Raw genomic sequence first — 26,030 nt, 5'->3', positions numbered from 1 at the left:
CTTTAATCGTGGCAGTGATAAGTTCATCAGTGCCAAGTGCAGTCTCTGTGTCATAATCATTCTGCCAAACCACAGACTGAGGCAGATATGTATATAATTAACTTGTAAGATCACACTGAAAAAACTAGATCCCAAAACATTTGTTGCCACCATCAGTATGGTGCTCTCCCACCTTTACATCGAGCATGAGAATAAGTTTGCTCTGTCCTCTCCCACAAGAAAAAAATTTATTAAAAGCCAACCAACCACAACTACATCTATGTACAGCGCTCCATTCCCACCTAGGAAAGAAATGGGACTGTACCCTGACTTTGCTGATGGGATGCCGGAAACATTTGTTATCACCCGTCTCACTCAGGGTGATGGCGTAGAACTGTCCTTTGTTCAAGTAGGTCATGGGCCCCTCCCCTTGCTTTTGACGCAGAGACTTGGTAGCTTCTAGTGTATACTGAAAAGTGCTGCTGAAAAGACAAGGAGAGAAACATCAACAAAATCCGTATCACTTTCTCCTTTTCTCTTTGTCCCCATTTATTTACGTATTTCATGCATTGCATAAGGCGTAAGAAGCTAATAATAAAATTCCAGGAAAAGGTCACATGGCCATTTAAAAATGCACTTTTTATTTCAAGTTCATCAGATCTGGCAACAAAATGTAAAAGTATCTGAACTGTAAGTCTCTTGGATCAAAGACTACATCTTTACTTTCTCTGAAAAGAACCATTATGAAGTACAAGACTATGTAACCCACAGTGAGAGTGTTAAATACCAGGCGGGAATTCAGTATGATTTGCAGGAAATCACAAACTCCACAGACATTTAAACTTAGAAGTGTCACAGAAAGAGAAATAAATAAATAATTATTTTTTAAAAACCCAACCAGAATAAAACTTGTTGCAAAAGATGGACTCGGAGAATGAAAAGTCCAATTGCTACTTTCAGCACAGTGCAGGGAAGGAATTCAAGGAGAAGGGACAGTAAGTTTATTTGTTTAAAGACAACATGCAAATCAAGGTTTTTACAAGCTTTCTTTTCAAAATTAGTCAGACAGAACAAAGTGCCTACTTTTAGTTGCATCCTGCAGCCAAGTAACCTCCTTTTAGAAAAACAGAAAAAAAATAGAGAAAAGGTTTGCCCTTGTGCTGAAATTTTAGATCTTCAAAAAGACCCTCCTTCATAGAAGAACTTTTCACTTTTAAATCATGAAAAGTTAAAGCCTTCCTAGTGAACTCTTAGCTGGAAACAATTCTCACTGAGCCTCTTCCACCTGCCTCCTCCAGTAACAGGCTTGAACAATCATCCAATAAAAACGATGCCTGCAGCTCCTCACATTTTCTTAAATGAAAATAATGTTCACCATGCAGAAAAAAAAAAAAAATCTTCTCTTCAAACTGCATAGGAAGTTTAATGCAAGGAGTCGCAGGGTGTCCTCATGAACTGGAGATGTGGGAGAAGCAATTTCACAAAAGTCCTAATTCAACACAGTATTTAAGCAGTGTCAGAGCAGAATCAAAAGGAGGAATATACTGATGCAAAACAACAGTGTATCCTTAACTTTCTCACTCTAGCAAAGAACTCCAGATCATCATAGTACTGCCACAGCAATATAGAAATAAGGAGAAAACAAAAATATTTTTAACTATCCAATGGAAAAAACCCACTAAAATGTATGAAAAATAATTACATTTAAATCCCCACTTGACGAGAAGGTAGAAAAACCCCAACAGATCCACTGTCTTTCCATCCAAAGGGAAGAGTTTCAGATTGTTTAGTATCAATTATTTAGTAGCAATCATTTAATCAAACAAAGACAACTTTTAAGTGTTTCTTGGCTTATAAATATAAATTCAGTCATTTTTCTAGTTGCTTTAAATCAAAGCAAAACTAAGGTAAAATCAAACACTCATCTATACCTATCCAACCTACTGATGGCAGAACTGGCACGTCCCAATAATGCAGTTGCTGCCAACATGAAGGCTCTCACACACAGTGAGAAGGCAGCACAAAGGGCCCCGTGGTCCCCTCCTCTGTCACCTACTGTGGGAGTGTTACCACGGTCCTGTCCTGTGTGCAAGGGGAACAGAAGCACTGCTGACACTGGCAAGCAGTGTGGTCCTGTTGAGTGGACTGGAAGAGCAATACCACTGGTGCTGCAGACCCAGCATCCATCCTGCTCATCCTATGTATTGACCACCCATTAGTGGTAGGGGCACAGCCTTGATTTAGTGTCCCATGAAGGCACTGGAGGTTGTGTGCCACAAGACTGCTTTGGAACACATATCAAGGCATGCTGAGTGCCCTGGGACATGCACCTCAAAACCTCCCACCAGGCAGAAGGCCTAATGATGATGTGTGCTGAGAAGGGCTTAGGATGATCCAAAGTCAGACAGTGTTTGAACAGAGCTGCCTACAGTCTGCCACAGTCTGGTCTTCTGTTTCCTGTCATTCTGGATGTTTCAGAAAGACGTCAAAAAATGTAAATCCCAGACACATCACACTTGGCCAATTTTGCAGATGTGGTCTCTGTGTGGTACCACTTGTGAATTTACTTCTTGTTCCCAGCTGGCAGTCAAAGTGTGCCCTATAGCAGGAGGATTAGTCTCACCCTTAAAATTTATTGCAGTCACTCAAATTATTATAATATTATTCTGAACCTCAGCGCAAGTCTTAACCAAACCCCTGTGTAGTCATTAAGGGATCTTCTATCAGGCTTCCAATTACTTTCATATTCACCACTTCTTTTTTCAGTCTGAAGTTTTAATTTCTGAGCACCTACCACTTCAGGAAAGACATATTTTGTATTTCTTAATGCACATTCAGAGGTTTTGTTCTAACGTGGACCTGGGCATGAAAGGCCTAATGTCTGAGAACTGTTAACAATACCAGTGCTTCAGGATTCAACTTCACAAATATTCCACGTAGTAAGTGAGCAGTCTGCTAAATATCTATTACATATGTTCTGCCTATACAGTGACTCAGTTCTGAGCTCACTGCAGTTAATGATTGTTTTAATCCTCTTCAGAAGAAAGATCAGGCTATAGGGAACCTTCACCACAGATGCATCATCATCATGGCTAGGCTTCGTGAACGAAGATTTGGGAACCACAGATGCAGTCATATGCCTAATCCAGGAAAAATATGTAGGCATGTTCCTGTTTCTAAAGTGAGAGTACTCACTCAGATATAAACAGAACCATTCACAAGCAAGAAATAAAGCACCAGTTTAAAAACTTAAGTGATTACAGTCTTTATTGGTTAAAGGGACTCTGCAGCATTTGCTCATGCTGCACATACATTTCTCTGTGCTGAGGGAGAACACTATAGTTTTCAAGCTTAAATTTTTGAAGCTGTCTAAAAATATTTTAGGAATTCTTAAGTTTTTTTACATGATTTGTAATAGATACTTTGTTTATATTGTTTTATAGGTAAATATGAAGTACCACAACAAGCTTTTCTGTGAAAAGACAGAAAACCTACTAGGAGCAACCAGAAAAAAAACAGAAGGGAAAAGTAAAGATGGGAATTACATAAGGTTGGTGGAGCCAGTTCAACCATCCTGGACATCTGTCTTCTGCATCCTGAAAGGTGGGAAGGATTTCATGACCTGGCTGTCAAGGCTGTGCCCTGTTACTTGGGGGACCTCTCTTAACAGTTTTAATCTCACATATCTCAGTGGGGCTTCAGAAGAGTTACTAATGTAAAACAATACTGAGGGAAAGGTAATAGATGAAGATATAAACTGGTCAGATCTGAAAGCTAATATGAGCAAGAGAACAAGAGGAGAGTGATGTCTGGCAGCATTAAGGAGCCCTGCAGGCACCTCAGGCTGAAGAAAGGGAGGGTAGGAAGTGGACAGAGACAGCCTGTCCTCAACAGATGCCTGTGTGATGCCAGTCAACACATTTCAAAGCTTATGCCATACCTTGTTTGTTCATAAATATATTCTTCAGCCCCCACTGACACACTCCGATACTTCTGAAAAATAAAACCAATTAAATATAGTTTCATGCAATCAAAATGCAAATACCAAGAGAAGTATAATTATGTTTTTTTAAGGAAAACTCAGAAGAAATCATCAGCCATTTAAAGCTTAAAATACCTAAAAAATTGAGTGAATATAAATATGCTAGTCACATTTTATATAAAGGTTAGAGGTTGACATTGTCCAAAATATATAATTTACTTACCCAACCTCAAAAAAAATGTGTTTATACTATAAAGGACTAATAAATTAATCACAGCTAACTAAGAATATGAAAGAGATGAGAATGGTATATTTATATAATTACTGAAATTGTATCTGAAGAACACAGCAAGAGATTGACTGAAGTGTCCCCTACCACAGGGATCTATAAAAACTCAGCACTCCTTCAGTACAACAGAACTAAGTCACTCCATAAATGCTTTGAAACAATTTCTAAATATGTATTCATAATGTGTTTTAAAATTGAGCAGGAATTAGAGCAATTCCAAACTCAGTCATGCTCAGCAACTCAGGAAGTACTTTCCAAGCACTCAGGAAAACTAGTAAGTGCAACTATACTCTACTTCTAAACACTAATTTAGCACACATTTCTTTTGGTGTCTTTTGATATTTTACTTTATGGTCTCCCCACACCTGCTTCATCCAGCTGTCCCTACAGAAACAGTGCGTGGCTGGAGAAGCAGTCAGAGCACACATGGCAGGGACAAAGCGCATCCTGGTATTTGGGTAGTTGAGAAAAAACAAAGGGACAGGCTCAGTGTGGAGCGAGGCTGCAGCAGGGTGGAAAAGCTGTTCCTGCTCCCTGGCCACACCCATGTGAACATTTGGGGCTAGAAGGCCACCAACAGGGGTATACATCTCACCTAACAGCTACAGATGGGGACCTAGCTAAAGTCAGTTGTTCAATCTCCCTTTTACAGTTAAAAGGGGAAGTGAAGATGGAGAGGAGTGAGTGCACCCGGCAAACCATTCCACTTGCTTTTGGCAAGTGGATTTTAACTGATTCTTTCTCCACAGACTGCACAGAAAGTCTAGATGACAGGTACTGTACCCTGCTATTAACCAATAACTTTAAAAAGCATGTAACAAAATATTACCTTTGTAGCAAAATTAACATAACACAGAGTTTGGAATGCAAAGCCAACATACAGATGTAAAGTCTCTTTTTACAGCCAAATTAAACAAGTTTGCATGTTTGATAGCTCTCTGCACAGCACAGATGGGCTGTTTGGGAACCTCTCAGCAACATGTCCCAGAACAAACCAATGTAAAGGAATCACTCTACTACAGCACCCCAGGGAAAGCCATGAGTTGGCACCACCGGGCTCAAATGAAGAGCCACTTACCAGTAACATCAACAGCTGAAAAAATGTGTAATGTAGAGCACTGTCTCTAATTCAAGGTTTGATCCTACTGATTTTACAATGGCAAGCTAGATTTCTTCATTAATTATTCACTTAGTTTACCTACATGTGTTCTATATCTGAAAATTGATTTCACCTCCAGACATCCTCATCTATTGCTTGTGAAGACCATGTAGTTTTCTACAATACACATAAACAAACACACAGTAAATTTCTCATATACTCAATCAGAGTAGCTCAGCCTTAAGGTAGCTTGCCTTGCACTTTTGTTACATTTACCATTTTGTAGAGTTGGGAGGAGACAAACCCTAGGGGAGATTTACCACCTAATATCTCTAATTATTTGCAGAGGTACTGTGAGCTTTAAATAGTCTTTACCCTTCTACATTTCCAGCTTGTTTGCATTATTCTGCAGCAGGCAAAAGCAGCCAGAGGGTACTCAACCATACTAAAGCTGACAGTAAAATTACTTTGACTCAGCATAACTGTAAAACAGTTTAAGGAAGCTCCTTTTCTCTCTTCTCCTCCTCATTCCTGTACATATACATGCAGTTTTTCCTTGCCTGTTATATTCTCCACTCCCCTCTACTCATCCAATGCAACTACTTTTTCTCACTTGCCCATGTTGCAGAATACAGCTTAGTGCAACAGACAGCTTCTGAACAAATTAGTTGGGTTTATCCAACAGCAGAGCTGACACTGCTCATTTGCATTTTCAAAAGAGCATCTAGAATTTCCCCATCACAAAGCAGCTGCTATTTCTTACTGTTACAAATAGGTCTGAAGGCAGATCTTGTTAATGGTAAATAAATCTTCTTTCAGAATGGCAACTATCCTCTACTTGACACAATATCCCAAAAGACAAAAAGATCAATATTTATTATTCTCAGAATTTCCAATAAACATCTTTAAAACTGTCTTCTGAAGCGCCTCATGATGCTCCCCTGTAATCAGAGCACAGACTGACAGGAACACAGCAAGGAGCAGAAATGAATTTGTTGAAACAAGCAACACTGTTCTTCTAATGGCTCTTGAGGACAGTTCAAATCTCCTTATCTTGTTTACAAGCTCAAATATCCGTATCTTGTTTACAGCTTTTTATTGAGTCTTAGATGGTAATTTGAGGTGAAAAACTTACTTCTGTTCCTCCATCCTTGAAGGTGTCGCTGTAGGTACTGTCAGGAGTACTGCGCTGGTCATCTTTGAGATAATTTGTGTGGGGAGCAATATTGGACACTTCGTATGGTTCAAAGATAACCCCTCGGTGCTCCTCGTTTTCTCCTCTTGCATAGTGTGTTTGTGGGGTTATAAAAACAGGGGTGAATTCCTCTGCTTTAACCACAGTCACTCCGGTCCCTGTGATGGGTGTTGAGCTCCCAGACACATTTGTGTTGTATTCCCTTTTGGATGACTCCAAAGGATCTTGGTTCAAGGAAAGGTTAACTGGCACTGTCTTCAGGACTTGCACACGGTTCTCTCCCCCACTTAAATTACTCTGAGCTTCCGTGGTATTAAGACAATTTCTGTGAGACAAAACCAAAAAATGTTATGAACTGTCCTGACACAGCAAATCTTCTCCTCAAGTAGCTTAACGTTCTTAGATATCAGGGAAGGAGGTCTTTCAATTCTGATAAGCCACTGCCATAAGAAGTAATACATTAACAAATACTAGGCAAAAGAAATTGTGAAGCAAGCAGAGAGGTCCAGAGCTCTTTACAGTTCGGGAAAGACAATACATTTGGTTTGACCTACAATCAGTAAGGCTTGTTACAATAAATTCTGGGTATCCGGGCTTGCTCTTGCCTTGGCTTACAATTTGGATGTAAAATCAGTCCAGCAGTGCAACAGCCTTTAGACACAAAATAAGAATAAAGAGTAAGGCAAGGTATGGATTACTCACAGTAGGTAATTTGCACATGAAATAGGCAGAATATCAACAGCAAAATTCACACGCTGATGTATGCTCTTCTAGGCTGTTGACAGGCCACTACTGTTTGTGTAACTCTGGTATCAATGCTCTTCTGAAAGAGCAAGCCCAGGAATCCCATTGTAGCAGAGTAGATCAGTAACTATAGTGGCTGCAAGGTAACCTCCATCAGCATTCCCACGACTAACCACAGCTGTTGTTGAAAGCGATTCATTTCTGACAGTAGTTGCACTGACATAACATTATTAACTTGTAAAACTTCTAGTAGGTGTAACACTGCTGTTTTCAAACCAGGAGAAATGGTCTGACACTGCAGTTCCTCTCTCTTGGCTTTTCACTGAAGGCCAGTTTTGTCAATCACACTCAATTTAGGAATTTCTCCAGTGTTCATAGAAGAAAAACTCTCCCTCAAAAAACATTTCATAGTCTATTTTGAAACAGTAAATTTATACTACTACCTATTTAAACTTTCACCTTATCCAGCTAGTGGAGACCGTCTAAGGCTGTCACAAATTAGCTACATTGATATAAACCTTGTGTAGCTTCTCTCCATCATAATTCTACATAAAGATACCTTCCTGTATGTAAAAACTTAGTTCTTTCTACATAAATATACACTCTTTCTTGTCCGCAGTAAGGCAGGAGGAAGCTTCCTCTGAATCAAGTCACTTTTAGCCTACAGAGAAAAGCTAAAATCTGAGAAGAGTGACAAAAACATTCTAAGTGGATGATTTTAAGAGAGTTACCTTATTTGCTGGGCAGACCCTAAGTTATGTTAAATAAAACTTTATAAATCAGGTTACTCAGGCCAAACTACTCATTTTTTGCCCTAGAAGAAGAAAACAGAGTAAAATAGCCCATAGCCAACTGTCAATATAACCTGATTTTACTAATATCAGCAGTAGCAAAACAACAAAACCAAACACAAACAAATAATGAAACTCTCTGTTACTTTGAAAACTGCATGTTGGATAATACTACACAATTTTTTGAATAAATTAAAAGTAAAAAGGAGTAAAGTGTGCTTCCCAAAATAGCCTTCATTCTTTTAACTTTTGGAAGAAAACCATAAACCCTCAGGCTATCACAGTACCTTCAGTTCACAACTAATCAACACTGTTAGTAGCTGGGTGTATGATTTTGAATAATACTGTACCTTTTATCTTGGTCTTCTTGATTATCACTCACTTTGTTAACAGACAACAGCCTTTTATCTCTGGGAACCTGAGAACAACACCAGGCATGGGGTCAGGTAAATGCAACTGTCAGGCATTTGCAGCTTCAGATTGCTCTACTGCAACAATTAGAAAAATGTAACAACTAGTGTTGTCTAGGTCACAGGTGCCAGGAGCTGTTTTTCTTTGGGAGACTGATTGTGAACAGAACGAAAATTTCCAAAGGGAAAAAATGTAGGAATTGTTTTCTTTTCTAGTTCTTGGGCACACCAGTCTGGAGCAAAGTGCTCTGCTATGTTGTCCTTTGGAATATCCAGCTAGGCCAAGCTATCTCAAAATCAAAGCTCATATTCCAAAAAACACTCACACACTTTTCACTGAATAATACAAGATGAGAAGAAAGATAGGATGCTTTGATGAGCTCTGCATGGATACCATTTTAGCTCAGACGAAAAAGGCTTTTCAATTAAACCATAAGCACCAGCTAAGTCCTCCTGTTACAGACCAGCCTGGAGGGTGTAGCACTCATATCTAGGGAAAGTTTGTGAATCTTTCCCTTTCCTAGTATGGGGACAGGTCAGGGCACGCTAGCATGCCATCAGAAACACTGACTTCTGCTCTGTTGAGTGCATCAACAGCTACGAGAACTAAAAATCCAGTCAAATCTGGCTGCTTGACAGACTCAGAATTGACAACAAGTGACTTCAAAGATTTGTATTCCCACATACAGGTTTCCTGACACCAGCACAGATATGAAATCACCAAGGGCAAAGTTGCTGCCATGACCATATTTTCTTTTCTTGCTGAACCAGCAATTTGAGATCTAAAACTTCTATATTTTGAACAAGAGGGCATATCCACTCCATCACAGCAGTTAAGTTTAAAGAGTAAGAATAGACCTAAGAATGCGCTAAAGCCATGCCTTTTATCTTTAGACATTTTAAAGAAAAAAAGTATCAGGAAAATATCTGAATTTAGAGGAAAAACAGTCTTACAGTGAACCACAGTAGCCAACAATAATATCAACTATATCTGCAAGACAGCAGCAGAGTCAGAGAGTGCTAGTCAGAGCCATTCCTTCTCTTAGAGACATCCCCTCTCCCTATTAAGCATCCTGCTGGTTAAAAATCCTCTTTCATGTATTTTTGAACTGGGATAAAAGCCACAGTCTGCACATGTTGATTCCCCTTTTAAGATCATATATTTATCCCTGAAGGAGGGTCTATGTTTATGTAAATATCACTATAAGAAATAGAAGAAGTTAAAAAAACTAAACAGCTAAGGTCAAATGATTCCTTTTGACTGGAAAAACTACTTCAAAAAATATTATCCAGCATGTCAGAACAAACGAGCCAGACAATAAATAAGGGCAATTCAAGAGTCTGGTGCACTGGAAGTCCTCCTTTACACTTCCACATTATGGTACAGAAGTTAGGTTTTAAGTTCCTATTTGAGAGTAGAGTATCAGCAAGAGTTATAATTTCTTCCCAGTTTAAGACAAAAATAGTTATGACTGAATGCTGGAAATGGCTTTGAGATGTTAATCTCATTCCATCTGAACCTCAAATCTTTTGCAACTGCCTGGAACAAGGAACAGCATGTTTCTTAAAACATAATTTTGAGAAGGAAAAGGGCCATTTTCTGGTTTTATTTTAAAAATCTATCAGATTAATGAACTGCTTCATACAAAAGTAAGACAGAAGCCAATACTCCAGTTGTTCATATACATCCTGAATTTTATGAATCCACATTAATTTCACAGATTCTGGCACTGTCATAACTCTGCTAAGTAGAGAAAAGGACCTTTCTTCTTTCTCACTGGGGTAAAGCTTTTCTTTACTGACAAGAACGCACAAAAGCAAGAAACATCTCTTGAAATATAATCAGTAAAAAAATTAAAACAATATTTAAGGTTGGTATATGGCATCTCCCCTACAACACCTTCTCCTGAACACTCATCTAACTACTGTAGCAGAGAATAAGAAGAAGAACCTATTCTCCAAAAGCATTTATACTAATAGCAACGTACTAAAAGCAAAAGTTTTTAATTTCCATTCCTGTTACTTCTTCATGAATTACAAGAGGAGCTGGCACTGCTGTACTGGCTTTCAGAGAAGATCAACTGTCCAAGGCAGCCATAGGTGGCTTCAGGAGTAAGGAGACAGTTTAAAGTGAAATGAACAATTTCATACTCTAGTGCTTGGGAAGCAACACTGATTCCATTTGGAGAGTGCCAAAGGGTTAGCATGGGTTTCAGAGTGATATTTGTGCCTTACACAGAGATGCACCCTGTAGGATTCTTCTCCAATTTCAGCAGAAATCTCAAATTCTACTTAAACACTATAAAATATACAAAAAAGGAGTTATTGAAATGGTAGGTAAAGCCCAGGGTTTAGAACCTGACATAAACTGAAACTGTGTGTCAGTGCTTCCCCTGTAAATTGACTTAGATCTCTGTCTCTATGTCCAGCTCCATTTCTGTCTTCCACCTTTCTATTTGGACTGCAAACTTCCAGTGCAAGGGCTAGATCTCACTAGCATACCTCACTGTATGTTTGTATACAGCCTACTGAAATCATTATACAAACAAAAATAACATGGGAAAACTGTCAGATGAGAGATACTCCAGATAAAGAGCAAACTAAAACACATGTGGAATGAACCAGAAAAGCAGACAAACCTACAGATGGACAAGGCTTCTCTCCCCTTTTATACTTTAAGAATATTGCAGGCATCTGAGCACAAATAAAAAGGGGGCTAATTCATGTTCTTTCAAGGGAAGAAGAACAACACTATGCTCAAAAAGAAAACACGGTTGAAAATTTAACATGGGAGTTCTGATTTTGGTTTTTTTCTCTCTAGAACTAAACACATCAAAACAGATTCAGACAGGCTTCCTATAAAGGAATGGGTGCTTGTTGCAAGTATCAGAAAGAAAACAAGATGCAGTGACTTCTGTCTTTGAAAACTGACTCTTTTGATGCCTCTTAGAGTAGTCCCTGCTAGCGCAGCAGGGAGGGATAATGACAGAGTTACCTACTTTATAATAGTCATACAATAGGCCAAGAGCAGCAGCACTGTCCTCATCACCATTTATGCTCATCATAGCCTTGGTAGCTGCTGTTAGGGGATTCTCCAAATACGACTTCCAGGCTTCATCTTCGCTGGTGTAGGCTCGTCTGGTGTTGAATGAAGTGTCATTTGGCACTAAGGCCACAAGTCGCTTGTTACTGCATAGACAGGAAGAATAAAATTGTGATCCGGAAGGGATTACTTTATTCACAAGGCATGGTAAAGAACATCAAATAGCTCAATCAAAGTTATATGATTACATCAAGCAAGCATCTCTGCATTACACTTGGTGACATAAATATTTATCAGTATTAGGTATCTTCAGTACTTAACAAAAAAAATGTGTGCAGATCTTGAGATAATATTTCAAATGTATTTTTACTAATATACAGACAGAGTTACCAAAATATTTTAAGACTATTTGGAAAAAAAAATGAAGTAACAATGTAAGAATATTTTTCCCCAGTATTTTTGCTAGGGAAAAAACCCCAACATTTAACTGACATAAGACATGAATGAAAACCAAGAAAAAGCATCTAATACTAATCTAGGGTTCACCTAAACAGAGTAATAGTTCAGTATTTAATAACTGGGTACACCTTATAATTGAGCTACTCTCTGCTTTTGGAATACAATTTGTCAGTAATTTCAGAGAGGTTTTCCGTAACAGGACATGAGCAATGGGTCCAATGGATGGAACAGAAGTTGACATATTTGGTCTTAATTCATACTTTATCACTCACCACATCTAGTTACAGACCCATGGTAACACACACAAGACCATTAGCGAGTGGGATTTGCAGCAGAGCAGTTTCCTCCAGCCTGAAAGTGGTACAAACTGACCAGTGCCTCTGTACACCGTGAGAGAAGCTGCTGCACCACAGCCATGGCTGAAATTTCCAGTATAATGGAAACATAAATGAAGATAATAGCACCTGCTTTTGTGAACTGTTCAATAAATTTATGGATAGAAGAGTTATGCAAAAAAAAGTTTGCATTCCTATTACACAAGACAGTAGGATTAAGCAGAGAAATAATAGAGTGAAGGGTGTGCTGCTTAGTGGGTGTTGCAAGAGTGCTGTCAAGAATCGTGGCTTAAGTTACAAGGACCACAATGAAACTTTTAACACATTACATCTCAAAAATTTGAAAGCTGCAAAGATGGCAGAATAACTAAATATACTGACTTAATTGGTGAAACTAGCAGTTATTCTTGGTGACCTCCATAAAACATTTCTTGCCATCTTCTACGTGAAAACCAGTTTGTTACTCAGTCTCCTTTTTCTGCTCTGCCCTACCTGCAGCAGTGCCAGCTCCACAGATCTAACCCAACCAACCGCCACTGTTGCACAGAGAGTGGCATTCAAACACTGTGCAAACGAGCCTTTTATTTGTTTTCAGAAATAGGATTTGATAAAAGCACAACTGAACCCACGCAGTAAATGCTCTCGGACGCCGGGAGCGCGCCTTGCCCGGCCCCCCAGCCGCAGTGATCAGCAGCAGGCTGGGGCCTCGCCAGGAACTCCGCTGTGGTCTGAGTCCAACCTGCAAAGTGCGTGCTCCAGTGTTTAAGGAAGAGGAGGGGGATGGTGGAGATTATAATCTCTACGGTACAGAGCACGGTTTACAAGTTTCTTTATTTAATGAAAAACAAAATAATCCATCTGGTACACAGAGCACAATTATATGAGCTCCACGGGGGAAGAGAGCATTCTGTAGCTTTGTATCAGAAAATACAGCCAACAATTACAGTACAGATTATCATTTTCTTTCACCTAAAATAACTGGACTTTTAGAATTTTCCTTCTTTTTTTTTCCTGAGGACCTTTCTGCCTGACCTTTTGCTGCCTCTTCTAAAGACTTTTGTCCTTCGTGTTTCCACATATATAGGTGTTGTAACAGGCCTGCTTCTGCAAGTTAAGATGAGCATAAATTAGGAGCCCAGGGAAAGACAGAGAGAACTACTAGGTCTGCTTGCCTTTTCAATGCCTTATTGTTAGTGAGTCAAATCAGATTTGCAACAGCCCCACTATTTGTGCCAGAGGTAGCTGAAGGCCTGTTCCCACTCTGGAGTAGTCAATTCTCCCTGGCTCAGAAGCAATTATTCCAGGCAAGGATTCTCCTTTCCTCAACAAAGCTCCCCTTCAGCTAAATCCGGGCTGTTTCGCCGCATGGGCGGCTGCCCATTGCAATGCACAAAATACCACTCACCCTTCTTCCTGTAGCAATCTTCCCTTACAGTCAATAACTGCCTTTTGTTACTCAGAGCACTCACAGCCCTCGACAGAACCAATTTATGAGCACTAAAGGCAAGATGCCCTTCAAAAACTTATCTTCTAAGAGCTGGGCTGTGCTTGTCCGTAAAAATACTGGAGGGGAGGATTCAATCTCTGCTGCTCTAACTTAGTTAAAACAACCTTAAAAGAAACGACCAGAGTGCAGTCTCAGAGGTATGTATATGACTGTGTTGGGTAGAAACTAAAGTAAAGGGGATAAACACTCTAGAAACAGTCACTCAGTAAGTAAACAGTTGAGATGGCTGGAAAGGCACAGGTGCATAGACCTAGAGCCTTCCCAACACCTCTGCAGAGCAAATTTTCTCTAAAACACAAGTTTTCACATTTCAGAACTAAATAGCCGACTCCTCCGGCTTGAGAGATGGTCTGCAGTGTAATCAACCGACACACTCATTGTGTTTACTCTGCAAACAGACTGAAACAATAGCACTAAGAAAAATAAAAAACTTCCTCATCACCCCATCCCCGTAATCAGCTCTGTGGGAGGTTAATGGTCAGACCTAATTGTCATGATTTAACATAGTCAATCATTTCAAAGATTATATCCCAAGCAGTCAGCCAAAACAACTGGGCTCACTTTAAGAAAACTTCTCTATTAAGTAAGGCCATTTGGATAGGAGGGAGGGTTTCTCTTAAGAAATGAGATTTGTGTGTGCACATGCATTCCCTTTCCTTTTCCACATCTGCGGAACCTTCTGGACAATTTCAGCTGAACGTGACAGAGGGGTAGCAAAGTCCTCCATAACTAAAAGAGATAAATACATTGTATTTTAATATATGCCAAGAAAACCCAACATCCTGAGTGAGGCTATGCACAGGTAAGCTCCCTGGTCTTGTCAGGTATCCTTCCATGCCAGGACAATCCCAGCTGTTCCAGCTGTGTAACTGATGCCAGCAGGCAGCTGCTTGGAATGACTCTGGTGGCACCTAGACCACGTGGATGACAAAGGTGGACAGCTACAAGCAACCACATTCCCAGTGGAGAGAGCTGCTCTGAACACTGCATCTGAAAGAAAAGCCTGGGTTGGAGCCTGCAATTAGCAACACATTTATGGATCTTACCAAAACCTGCAAATCCATCAGTGACCCCACCCATGGAGAATCACTCACTTAAGGAGGGAAGATGGGCCAAGACTGCAAGCACAAGACTCCTGTTGAACCTAACCAGCAACACCAGCAAATAGCCACTGTAGCCTCAGCTACAGAGCCTGCCAAGGAGCAATGAATGAACCCAATCCCTACTGTGCCCATCCCTCACACCAGCTAGCCCATCACCCCTCCATGCTGGAGTCAGGATGTGTGCTAACCAGAACACAGCTGGGAGAGATGCACCTGTACAAGATGAAAGCACACCATTATTTTGTCACGAAAATAAAGTTGAAGAATTGAGGATTCTTTGTGTCTAAAAAGTAAATGGTTCTTTTCAAGCTATCACTTGAGCCTCTAATGAATGCAAAATGTTTCAACTGTTTTACCTTAAACAGTACTGGGTGTGTGAAGATGAAAGGTATTTTCTGGGGCATGGTCTAGCTAGGAGCTAGACTGCTCTGACACTTGAGTGTTTATGTCAAGACTGAATTTCAGATGGGCTTTATTTTGCAATCTTTTTTCCTCCCAACTGTTTAGAAGATATTTTCCTGTTCATACCATCCTATATCCTATAGGATCTGTTCTTGCCTAAGAAAAGACATAAATTTTCCAGATTTACAACGATTAGGGTGATTTGAGTTTATTTACAATTAAGATTACGGAATTTTATAAAACCTATACAATGTAGTCTATAAAGATGTTCAAAACTTTCAGTTACTACAGTACAACAGTATAACTTGGAAAGGTACATTGTACTTAATGTTAATAAATCAGCTAGAAGGGCTGGCCTTGCAAGCTCTTCCTTGGATTAAAGATAGTGAACATTCAACAGCTAACACTTGGGGCTATAAAATCCTACTACAGGCAAATTCTCACCCAACTTGATGCAATTTGTGAATTAGTTTACAATGAATCAGAATTAACATACTCATGAACTATGGTGAAAGGTTTCATGATCAGCCTCCTTTTTATTCAGAAACAAGATGTCCCACCTGCCAGTCTCTCTCAGACAAATTTGGATGCTCAAGAGCTTTCTACTGAATTTGCAAAGTTCAAGCAGCTCTCATCCTCTCTGCAAAATTTGCCCCTGAACATAAAGCAGACTGATGCAGCCGTGCTGCATTAAGTACAGTGCATCTTGCTCCATCATATGCCCAGCATTATATCCTGATCCAGTTGGTGCTAGTGGGGAAGAAAGCCTCTTCCTCCCTGCCCCATGTCTTTTGCCTTGCCCAAATCTGCAACCCAAAGCAGATTGTTTAAACTGCCAAGGTGGGCACCCAGCCCAGGCATTTCCACGTTTTAATTGCGCTTTTTTTTTTTTTTTGACATCGCATTTGTTCTTTCAACAAGCTTAAAAAAATAAAGTTACAATGAAGCTGCTCCATCAATATACCTGCAGACTTCTTCGCTCCCTGACAATGCATGAGGACTTTCCCTTCCCTGCAGGGGCTAGATGCCAGATGGGAACACACAAGCAATGTGTGCAAGATAGCAGAACGGGAGGAGTCCCAGTTCCCAGGTTTCAGCCCAGGCCCAGTCCATTCTTACAGGGCTGAGATAAGAGCGCCAAGCACATCCATGCACATCCTCTGCAAACTATCGCTTCACGGGAAGGGATAGGGGGTTTTGGTCAATACAGCTGTTACAAAGCACACAAATTTTGGCATTAGTCAAATAACTGGAAAAGGCAACACGTCACTCTGGTTCCCTGCCCAGCACACCAAGGCCATAGGATATTGACCATAACCTCCTTGTTAGTTGGATGATAAGAAGGTGAAAACCGCAACTGTCTCCAATCCATAAACCCTGGCAGAAACACGAACTCTAAAACACGATGTCAGCCAAATGGACCACTTCCATGTTGCATGCAGACATGCACCACACACCATGTTGCACCCTGGGTTTCTGATCCCATAATTGTCCAGATCAGAGACCTGGCTGAAGTATGCTGTGACCCAGTGGGCTACGGGAACAACACCTGCCTGCTTAGTCTTTCCTCCAGTGCAAAGTAAGAAATGGGGAACTTCAAGAATGCCTGTGTTTCATTTGGTGTGACAAAAGGTACAGGAGCACACTTCAGACACATCCAAGAAGAAGAAAAAGAGAAGTTCCCACTTCAGTTTTGACATAGCTAAGGACAGTACAGTATGATCATTTACAAACGTTTCAGTAGCTCTAAAACCCTTTGTAAGTTTATTTTACGCTTATACAAATCTCAGTTCAGCTATAAAGCAGATTTAGAACAGATGTTCATACAATTTGTCTTACAACTAATGCCCATACATATGCATTCACAGGCACAAACTGAAGTACTATGACCATTTAAAATGCAGGACAGATCCCACAGAAGCTGGATAAGTTAACAAACTTTAGATTCCAGATCATAAATTTCTGTCTGTGCTCGTTACACAGAGAAGTATAAATCAAAGCTAATCCCAGTGCTTGAAACCATTTGTTTTAAAGATTCTAATGTTAGTTTTGGCTCAAGTTTACTACCCTCAACATACTACTTTGTCTAGACATCAAGTTATAAACAAAAAACAACAACAAGAAAACCCAAAAACATGTATGACTCACTGCAAGTTTTGATTTATTTAGTTAAAAAAATTTTGAGACTCCTCAGGATTTATTGCCAAAAGTATAATTAAATAGTCAGCAACACTGTTGTTTCAATTAGATAATAGGGTTCTGTTAAAACTACAAAGGAGCGTAAACGTTTAAGGAACAGGAAAATTATGGCCCATGTGTCTCAGTATTTTGTCATTCATAGACGACAGTCACATCATTCCCAGAAGCACAACAGGTCTCCAAAAATGCACTTAACCAAAGCCAGTGAGTATAAAAATATACAAATGATTTGAGAGTAAAGGAAAAAAATCAAAGCATTTAGACCACCAGGAAATGAAAAGGCAAGATGCCCTCTGGCCCAGCCAGAAGTCCATACCAAGGAAAAAACTCCCATTAAAGAGGCTGAGTAATTTTGCCTGCTAATGAATGCAGGTTTGGGACTCTTCTAATTTTGGGACAATTATACTTTTTTGAGCACAAGACAAACCCGAACACATGCTAAATGGTTAAAAGAAATTATTTAACTTCACTAAACACTCCGAGAGAAAGTAAAATAATATACTGAGAGAAGCAACAGTGAATGGGAAAACAGACTAGTTCAACAATTAGATGCCTAGTAAAAGTTTTATTTGCTTTTACTCAGAACCAAAATAACTTGGGCATGCAATAGTGATTAAAGAGATTAAAACAAATAGGTGATTCATTAACATTGACAAAAAATTAACTATGTCAAAGTGGAAGTATGAAAAAGAAATCTGACACAAGGATTAAATATATACAATAAATGCCTACTGAGGACTAGTTCAAGCAGGCAATTACTCACCCTGAGACAGACTTTTTATACCTGTCATTTCAGAGACTTCTTTGTTTCATTGTAATTAAATATTATTTCTACCAGACAATCTTTTGTTACTAGTGCACTACACCTGTTGCATCCTTTTTTTTTTTATCCAAGAAGAAAACAGTCTCAAAAAAAGGTAAGGTTTCAGTACATTTGTAAGAAATCACTGACATCTTAAAAAATGAGGAAAAATTCAAGCTCACAGCAGTCCTTCAGGAGCTAACAGAGTTGATCAGAATTAGTAATTACTTAGCAGCTTCGTAACAGGCTGTGCTGTTTTGCTAGGAAGCATACTTCCAGTGTGCATAGCACCCAAGGGTGTTTTAGATGACTTGAAGCAGCCAGAAGAGCCTTTAAAATTAAAAACAGGTTATAACAAGGCTTCCCAGACCTGCTGCCGTTTAACCTGACCCTTGGCCCTGTGGTCCTTGTTCACTCACTGCTTCCACAGAGTTAATGGAAATGGAATAGTTACTGCACTGATAGCACTGATTGCTGTTTTTTCCAGGATATTAAACCTTTTACGCAGTCAGAAAGAAAACATGAATTCAACAACTGAGCAATCCCGGAAGTCAAGATTTCCCACAAACATTTTTAAAAAGCTTACAAACCCAAGACTATACTTTACAGAACAATTAAAATATAGAATTATGGAGTATGCCATCACCTCCCACAATTACGAAAATTAACAAATCTAGGCAGATACAGATATAAATATATATAAAAATAAATCTATATAGGTAATCTTTGAGGTTGGAGACATTCTCAAGCTATAGATATGTTGCAATATTTGACTTCACGGTTCACATGCAAACAATATAGTTTCCTTGGTTAAATATTTTGTAAGCAACCACTGTCTTTGTTATGAAGTCAGTACTAGAGAAGAATAGAACAGTATTCCTGTATACCAAGATGTCCGAAATAATTACTTATCTTCTTTTAATTAGCCAGCACCGTCCCAGTCACTGATTAAAAAGCTAATGAACATTCATCCCAGGATGAATTCTTAAACCAGCATTTGAAAGTGCTGTTTTGTGTGTGTCCAAAAAAAGGGCAGTTTAATTGGCTGCTCCATAGGAAAGGAAAAAAGTATTTAAGGCAACCATCAATGGTCTGCACTGGATTAATATTTGTGAAAATGTTTGACAACAAATGTCAACTGGTGTAATATCATTTACCCTTCAGGTGTCCCTGCCAGAACAAGAATGATGATGTCCCTGCTGACCCTTCCACGGGAAAGAGGTTATGGGATCATTACAATCAAGTTAAAGTGACCTGGGAAAATCCCCCCTCCTGTTCTGCTTTGATCTTCAGTCTAGTCTCAGACTTCAGCACCAGAGAGACAGCAGTGTTAACAGTAAGACCTAACCATTTGATACCCTTACTCCTCTCAGTTAAGCTTATAGTTGCAAGCTCTGTGAGGTTCTGCACACTGATTTTCTGCCTTCCTTGCACAGAAATGATTTTCTAGGGAACATCCACAACAGCATGTCTGACGTTTGAAAAGTGGAAAACTAAACACATCTAATTCCTGTTTCTCCATTTGTTCCCTGATGAGTAACACTTTGGAAAATTCATCTCAATGGATGTTCTATTCAGACACTCAGCAATGGGGAAAAAAATATAACTGAGTAGTCTGTCACCTAATTGACACTCACAATCTGCTGACAGGAAACACATTTGACCCTCAAAGAAAAAATTAAGAACAGTTCATAGAATTACATTGTAAACTACAAATGCCCTTTGTATTATAGTACTAGATGCTTAAGTTAAATATTATGAGGGCAGTATATTTACACACTAAGGAGAAAACAGTAAATCAAAATTACCCTGTGAAGAATCCAAGATCAACTTCTGCCACAGATACTACCAAGCAGCAAGCTGCAGAGGTGAACATGCCTCCACTGACACACAGGAACAGGTCTGAACCCATTCCCACCTACAGGCTCACTCTCCCCTCAGTTATTTACCCACAAGCACATGTTCAGCTGCAGACCCAGGGTGCCCCAAGCCCTCCTTAATGTGGTCAGTCCGAGCATGCCCCAGCCCCATCTACCTGGTGTCCTGAGTAGCTCTTGCACATCCCGGCCTGACAGACAGGCAGTCACGCGGCTGGGCATCCAGCAGAGCCACAGGGCCAGCGTGCTGGGCCAGCGTGCAGGGGCCTGCTGTGAGCCTGCTCCTCATGCAACTGCACTCCAGCCCACGAGGGACTTTACACAACATCAGGAGCAGCAGGGACACAACCGTGGCAGATCACAAATGGTTGTACAATTATTGCTCCTCACAGAAGTATTGTCAATGTCTAAAATCCAGTTCAGTCTCACAAAGTAGAGAGCTCACTGATTAGCTTCACTAATGCACTAGAGCCATTACTCTGGAATTTTGTAATGATCTTTTTCTCCTGTACACTACATGTAAGAACAACTTTTCAGCCTATAAATGCAGAAGTGAACCCTGGAATCATCTTTAAACCACGCAAAGGGGATGCTCCCTCCTCCCACCTTATGTCCCCCGGTCTCCATTTAATCCCCAGTTCTCCTCGTAATGGGTCTGGAAATTGGGTAGTAACAGAAGCAGATGCACAAACCTCCAAAACATTCATAGAGAGGCAGGGACACACATTTCCTTCTGTAGAGATTCTAGATTGAGCAGTTCTTGTCTTTAACACCTGCAATTTTCTTGCACCCCTCTGCATATGAACTCAGACCAATTAAAAATGAATGTCAAAAATAACCTCCAGAAGATCGGGCTACTCTCAAACCAACACTCCCCTGAGCCAGTTCTCTAGCTGCACAAACAGCTCTACTGACACAGCTGAGAGGGCAGAACAGAAGCAGGAGCAAGTGGCTACAGCCTGCTTAAGTCGGTACTACCTCTGAAAAAATGCATGTGCAATCATGCCTTATCTCTCCCGACCGATGGGAGTTTGTGGAAGCAAGCAGGCAAGACCCAGCTTAGCCAGAAAGACTAAAGGGAAAGACAGGAATATAGTGTGACTATCTTAAGGATAATCTCCCCTTCCAAGCTCCTCAGTTAGCATTAGAATCAAACACCTGGTTCTTTAGCATTTTCACCTAACTGCCCCATAAAGCACTACAGAATAAAAGCACTGTTCACCTTCCTCCCTTAAAGGACTATAGAACCGATGTTCCTGCTCCTCCCTCCGAATGTGAACACTGCAGGCAGCCCAGTTGAGCTACACCTCTCCAGAAAAGCTGGCAAGTCCCATAGAACGTGTTTTCCACACTTTCTATATCCCCTCAGCTGCTCAGTCCTCTCTACATCAGCACTTTACCAGCACAAGCCCCACAAAAACCCGTCCAATGACACTGACAAATTAAATGACCTCGAAATAACGAGCTTCACTGTCCAGTCTTGCCTGTAGGGAAGATCTGGTTTTAACAAAAAGAAAGACCATGTGGAGGAGAATAATGTACTCTCTGGATTAGGTTTTAATTGGATATCATTAGAGCCTAAAAACAAACAAACAAACAAAAACCTTCCCATGCAAATTCCCCCTATTACCTCATTCCACCTGGTCATCTCTTCTGGAAACAAATGTATTTGTCTTCTCATGTTACACTTGCGCATAGAGAGCACAGGAGACTTCTTTACTTTTTATTTCCTTTTCAAACTCTTAACTATCACCTATGAATTTTCTAAAGACCTTAACCAGAAAGAGATCACAGGCATACGTGCAACGGGGCAAGTGCTGTTACTTGAGGTTGCATGCCACTGCCACTGCTCTTAAATTCCTCCCAGCGGTAGCGGCAGCAGCACTACACAGAGCTGGGTATGAAGGGCATTAACGCTTCTGTCTCAATAGTTTACACCTATGCCATACTGTTCCTGTTGGAAAGGTCCAGAACGGAACCACTTTTGCCCTAGTTTCTTACAGGTTTCCACTGCACTGTTTTTCCATTTCAGTGTCGACTGTGGTGCGAAGCTGTTCTTCTGACCCTCCTCATCCCTCCGTATTTCCCTCCCACTCCCGTTAAGTGCCCTTGATCTGCCGCAGCCTAGTTTCTGACTGCTGAAACTACCGACAACTAGGTTGGGCCAGGGAGTAACTTTCAGCTTCGTGCAGTCCTGGAACTGCCCGTTGCTTTGGCATGCCTTCCATCGCGTCACCTCTTTCACAGTTAATCTGGTTCCCTTCCCGACCTCAACGACTTGCTCTTTTACCTGCTCCTCACCGGCAACCCTCAGGGCTGTATCCTCATTCCCTTCTTTGCACTTACTTAAATCATTTACTGCTCTAATCTGGCCACCTAAAGCATTAGTTCCCATCCCAGCTCAGATGAACTCCTAAACTCCACTCTGTTCCCAGCTCCTACCCCAACCATTTTAATTTCATGTCAATAACTATCTTTGAACAATTCCACTGTCACTGATGTTTGAAAAGACCAGGCCTAGTTTTTTTTCTTAATCTTTCTCCTCTGAACGGTCCTGTTTCTTCCCTATCAGGGCAGCCAACACTGCTGTTCTCTTTTGTCGGATAATCTCCTTCTTTCACTCCTTGACAGGCAGGTTGTCACCAAGCCTCCCTCCAGCATCAGGCTCCTCCTCTCCACCTCCTTTGGCACAAAGGCTCCTGAGGAGCCCAACCAGGGATTCCACCTGACTAACACCAAGCATAGCCGAGATCACACCCGTCTCTGTGGCGTTCCTACCTGCACCGGGGCAGCAGTAAAACAAAACTGCCACCTCCCGCCCTCCATCTTCCTTTGCCCGTAGCTCTCCCCAGCTGCCTCCTGCAGAAACACTAATCACCGGAGCAAGGAAAATGGCCTTCCCGCCTGGCTGCCTCACGGCGGCTCTGGGCGCCAGGCCGAGGCACCCGCCGCCATGGCGGGAGCGCGGCATCGCCCGTGCGAATTATTTACCGGGGGTAAATGACCCACCCGCGGTCTGGGCCCACGGGCCCCGGGCGCAGCCGGAGCCGCGGTGGCGGGAACGGCCACGCCGCGGCCTCGGCGCCCACCGACGGCTCCTGGCGGCGCTGCCCGCGGCGGGACACCGAGCCCGCCGCTGGCCCCGCCGCGGGCCTGGATGTCCGGGGGGGGTCCCGACACTACGGCCGGCGGCCCTGGGGGGCAGCGCGGAGTCCCCTCGCACCGCCGCTCTGCCCCGGCCTCGCTGCGCCAGGCCCGGGCGAAACAGGGGCTGCGGCGGGCCCTGGGCCGGCGGGAGCGGGCGGCTTCCGTCTCCTTCTCATCCTCCTCCTCCGGCCCCGCTACTGGGAAAGTTACTTTTTAACCCCGCCGGTCTCCAGGCAGCCGCAGGCCCACCGGGTCGTCCCGCCGGGAAAACAAGGTCAGGACGGCGAGGGCTGAAGGCGCCGCACGGGGCAGGCGGCGAACACCTGGGCCGAGCCAGGGCCTTCCTCCCGCCGCCCGGGCCCCCTGCCCACCCGGCCCCAGCCCAGGAGGGAAGATGGCCGTGCCCGGCCCTTGGGGGATAAAGCCCTTTGTTGCGCCAACACAAAAGCAAGGAAGCACTTTCCCTCTGGGGCCTTCGGCGGGCGGAGTCCGCTCCGCTCTTCCAGGGCGAGGAGCGCTCCCTCCCGAAAAGCGACCCTTGAGGTGAGGGGAGAAAAAAAACCCAAACCAATATAAAAAACCCAACCAACCAAACAAAAACCCTGAACTAAAAGAAGAAAAAACTATTCGCGCAGCCCCACGGCCAGACGGAGAGCGAGGTGCGAGGCGGCGAGCCGCAGCCTTGTCCTCGGGCGCTTCGCAGTGTCTATGCGCCCGATCCGGCATCGCTGTAGGAGGGAGAAGAGGGAGAAGCGCCGTCCTGGCGGGTCCGCGTCCGCCACGGGCGAGGGGGAACGCGGCCAGCCCGGCGGGCCGCCCCGCTCAGCGGGTGCAGCGGCGTGCCTGCGATCACTTACTTGTCCGTCTCTTGTGACATGTTTGATCCAATGAACTCTCTCCCCTTTTCCCGGTGCCTCCGTCTCCCTGGCGGAACTGGACTTTCAGGTCTGTGCAGGTGAAGGTGTGCGTGTGAACGCCCGGGACGGCAGAACCAGAGCTACTGGTAATTCTGCTTTCCTTCCCCCCCTCTCCCGGCTCCGCAGCCAGCCGCCGAGGCAGGACAGGTAGAGCCCCCTCCCCCTGGCATGTGGGGAGCGGCGGGGCTGGGGCGCCGGCGGGGCTCGGCACGGGAGAACGGCCGGGCCGGACGCGCACAGGTAACTTTCCCGAGCGGCGCTGGATTCTTTCACTAAAGGAGCGGGGAGAGGGACGAGCCGCGCGCTGATTGGGCGGCGCGGCCGCCAGGTGCGCTGCCATTGGCAGGGGCGCGCACAGGTGAGGACGGAGCCGCCGCCGAGCGCCAGGTAACGAACGCACCGCGCCGGGAGGCACCGCGGGGCCGCCGGCAGGGAGGGAAGGGAAGGAAGGAAAGGGGGAGCCGGCGCTGGGGTGGCGGGCAGTTCCCCCGTCCAACAACCCCTCCCTGCCCGCGCCGTGAACGGGCGGCCCGGTCGGCCGCGCTCAGGAGGCGAGGCGAGGCGAGGCGAGGCGAGGAGCGGCGCAGAGCCGGCGGTGCCCCTTTGGAGGCGGCCCCTGGCCGTGGTCCTCCTGCCTCACCTGCCAGGCTGCTCTGTGCCCGAAAGCGGTTGCCGTCGAATAGCGGCCAGGGAGGCGTCGGCCAACGCAGAACAGTTTGTTAGATCGGGTTTTTTTCTTGGGTTTAGGGTCATTTTTACCATCTTTTCTTCCTCTTCTCTTCCTTTTTTTTTTCTTTTGACCTTGCCACGGTTGAGACCAGACGGAGCTGACGTTGGTGAACGTCGTGGTACAGAAGGCATCTCATGGCAGCAGGATGAGATGGTGCCAGGAGATGACAACCACTGCGTGGATCTCAGAGCTGACAGTTGAGCTAGGGGGGTTGAAGGGTTTGTTTTGTCAGCGGGGGAAAGCTGGAAGAGAATGGGAAAGCTGGAATGGAATGTTTATTGAGGAAGGCTCTGTTATGCAGAGGCAAGGTGAATGGAGAGTCACCCTTCAGTCCAGTACAACCTGCTGCGTACTTTGCCAGAGGACCAAAGTGGGTTTACAAAGACCAGGATCAGGCTGTGGGAGCAGCAGCTTTGCCCAGATGGAGAAGGTGAGGAAGAAGAGCTCTCCCCATATTGGGACAATTTGAGAACAGGGAGTGGAAGGGTGGCAAGGAGACTTCACCCATTCTCAGTCCCCATTCCTCCACCAGAGACAGGTCAGGACCTCAGTAATTCTTCCTGCTCCCACCTGTCCTCCTGTAGACATCTTTCTGTACTAGGTATCCACCTTGACTGCTGATAACCTCTCCTGTATAAATTGTGCTGAATGTGTAAAGAATGCACCATTACGTAGGGTTGACCATTATGTTACTTAGTCATCTTTGCAGGAAAATTACCTGAATGATTTAAAAGTTGCATCAAATTTATACTGTATTAGGTGAAGAGCATTTTCCATTTTCTACCTTTGATTTCACAGAATCATAGAATATCTGGAGTTGGAAGGGAACCACAAAGTTCCTGAAGTCCAACTCCCAAACAGAGGAGTTTCCCTTGACAGGGGAACATAGTAGAAAGGATATTCATGGAAATACGTATTTGTATAACCAAATATATATGTATACATATACATATATATATAAAAAACATGTAGTCTTGCAATTTGGGGCCTGATCTTCCTTCACCTCCTGCTGTCATTGAA

At 42.9% G+C, this 26,030-nt stretch overlaps 1 protein-coding gene across 8 annotated transcripts in view; it reads right to left on the bottom strand.

Annotated features, from left to right (window-relative positions):
• The window catches only part of GRHL2 (grainyhead like transcription factor 2), a 64,845-nt gene extending 40,269 nt beyond the window's left edge, over positions 1 to 24,576 (bottom strand). For 2 of the 8 annotated variants that reach the window (XM_027657082.1, XM_027657084.1), the window contains exons 1-6: positions 21,668 to 22,956; positions 11,489 to 11,678; positions 8,430 to 8,497; positions 6,485 to 6,869; positions 3,920 to 3,972; positions 305 to 461 (exon numbers count right to left, since the gene is read on the bottom strand). In XM_027657082.1, the coding sequence (XP_027512883.1) occupies positions 305 to 461; positions 3,920 to 3,972; positions 6,485 to 6,869; positions 8,430 to 8,497; positions 11,489 to 11,678; positions 21,668 to 21,912 (1,098 nt within the window). In that variant the 5' untranslated portion in view covers positions 21,913 to 22,956. The other 6 variants (XM_027657086.1, XM_027657083.1, XM_027657085.1 and 3 more) reach the window with 6 other exon arrangements.
• Between the last annotated feature and the right edge of the window lie 1,454 nt (positions 24,577 to 26,030).

The sequence above is a fragment of the Corapipo altera genome, unplaced genomic scaffold (genome assembly GCF_003945725.1).
Source record: "Corapipo altera isolate COAL_440 unplaced genomic scaffold, ASM394572v1 52b, whole genome shotgun sequence".
Classification (NCBI taxonomy): Eukaryota; Metazoa; Chordata; class Aves; order Passeriformes; family Pipridae; genus Corapipo; species Corapipo altera.
Note: the sequence above shows the minus strand (reverse complement) of the source record. Positions and strands in the feature narration are given on the sequence as shown.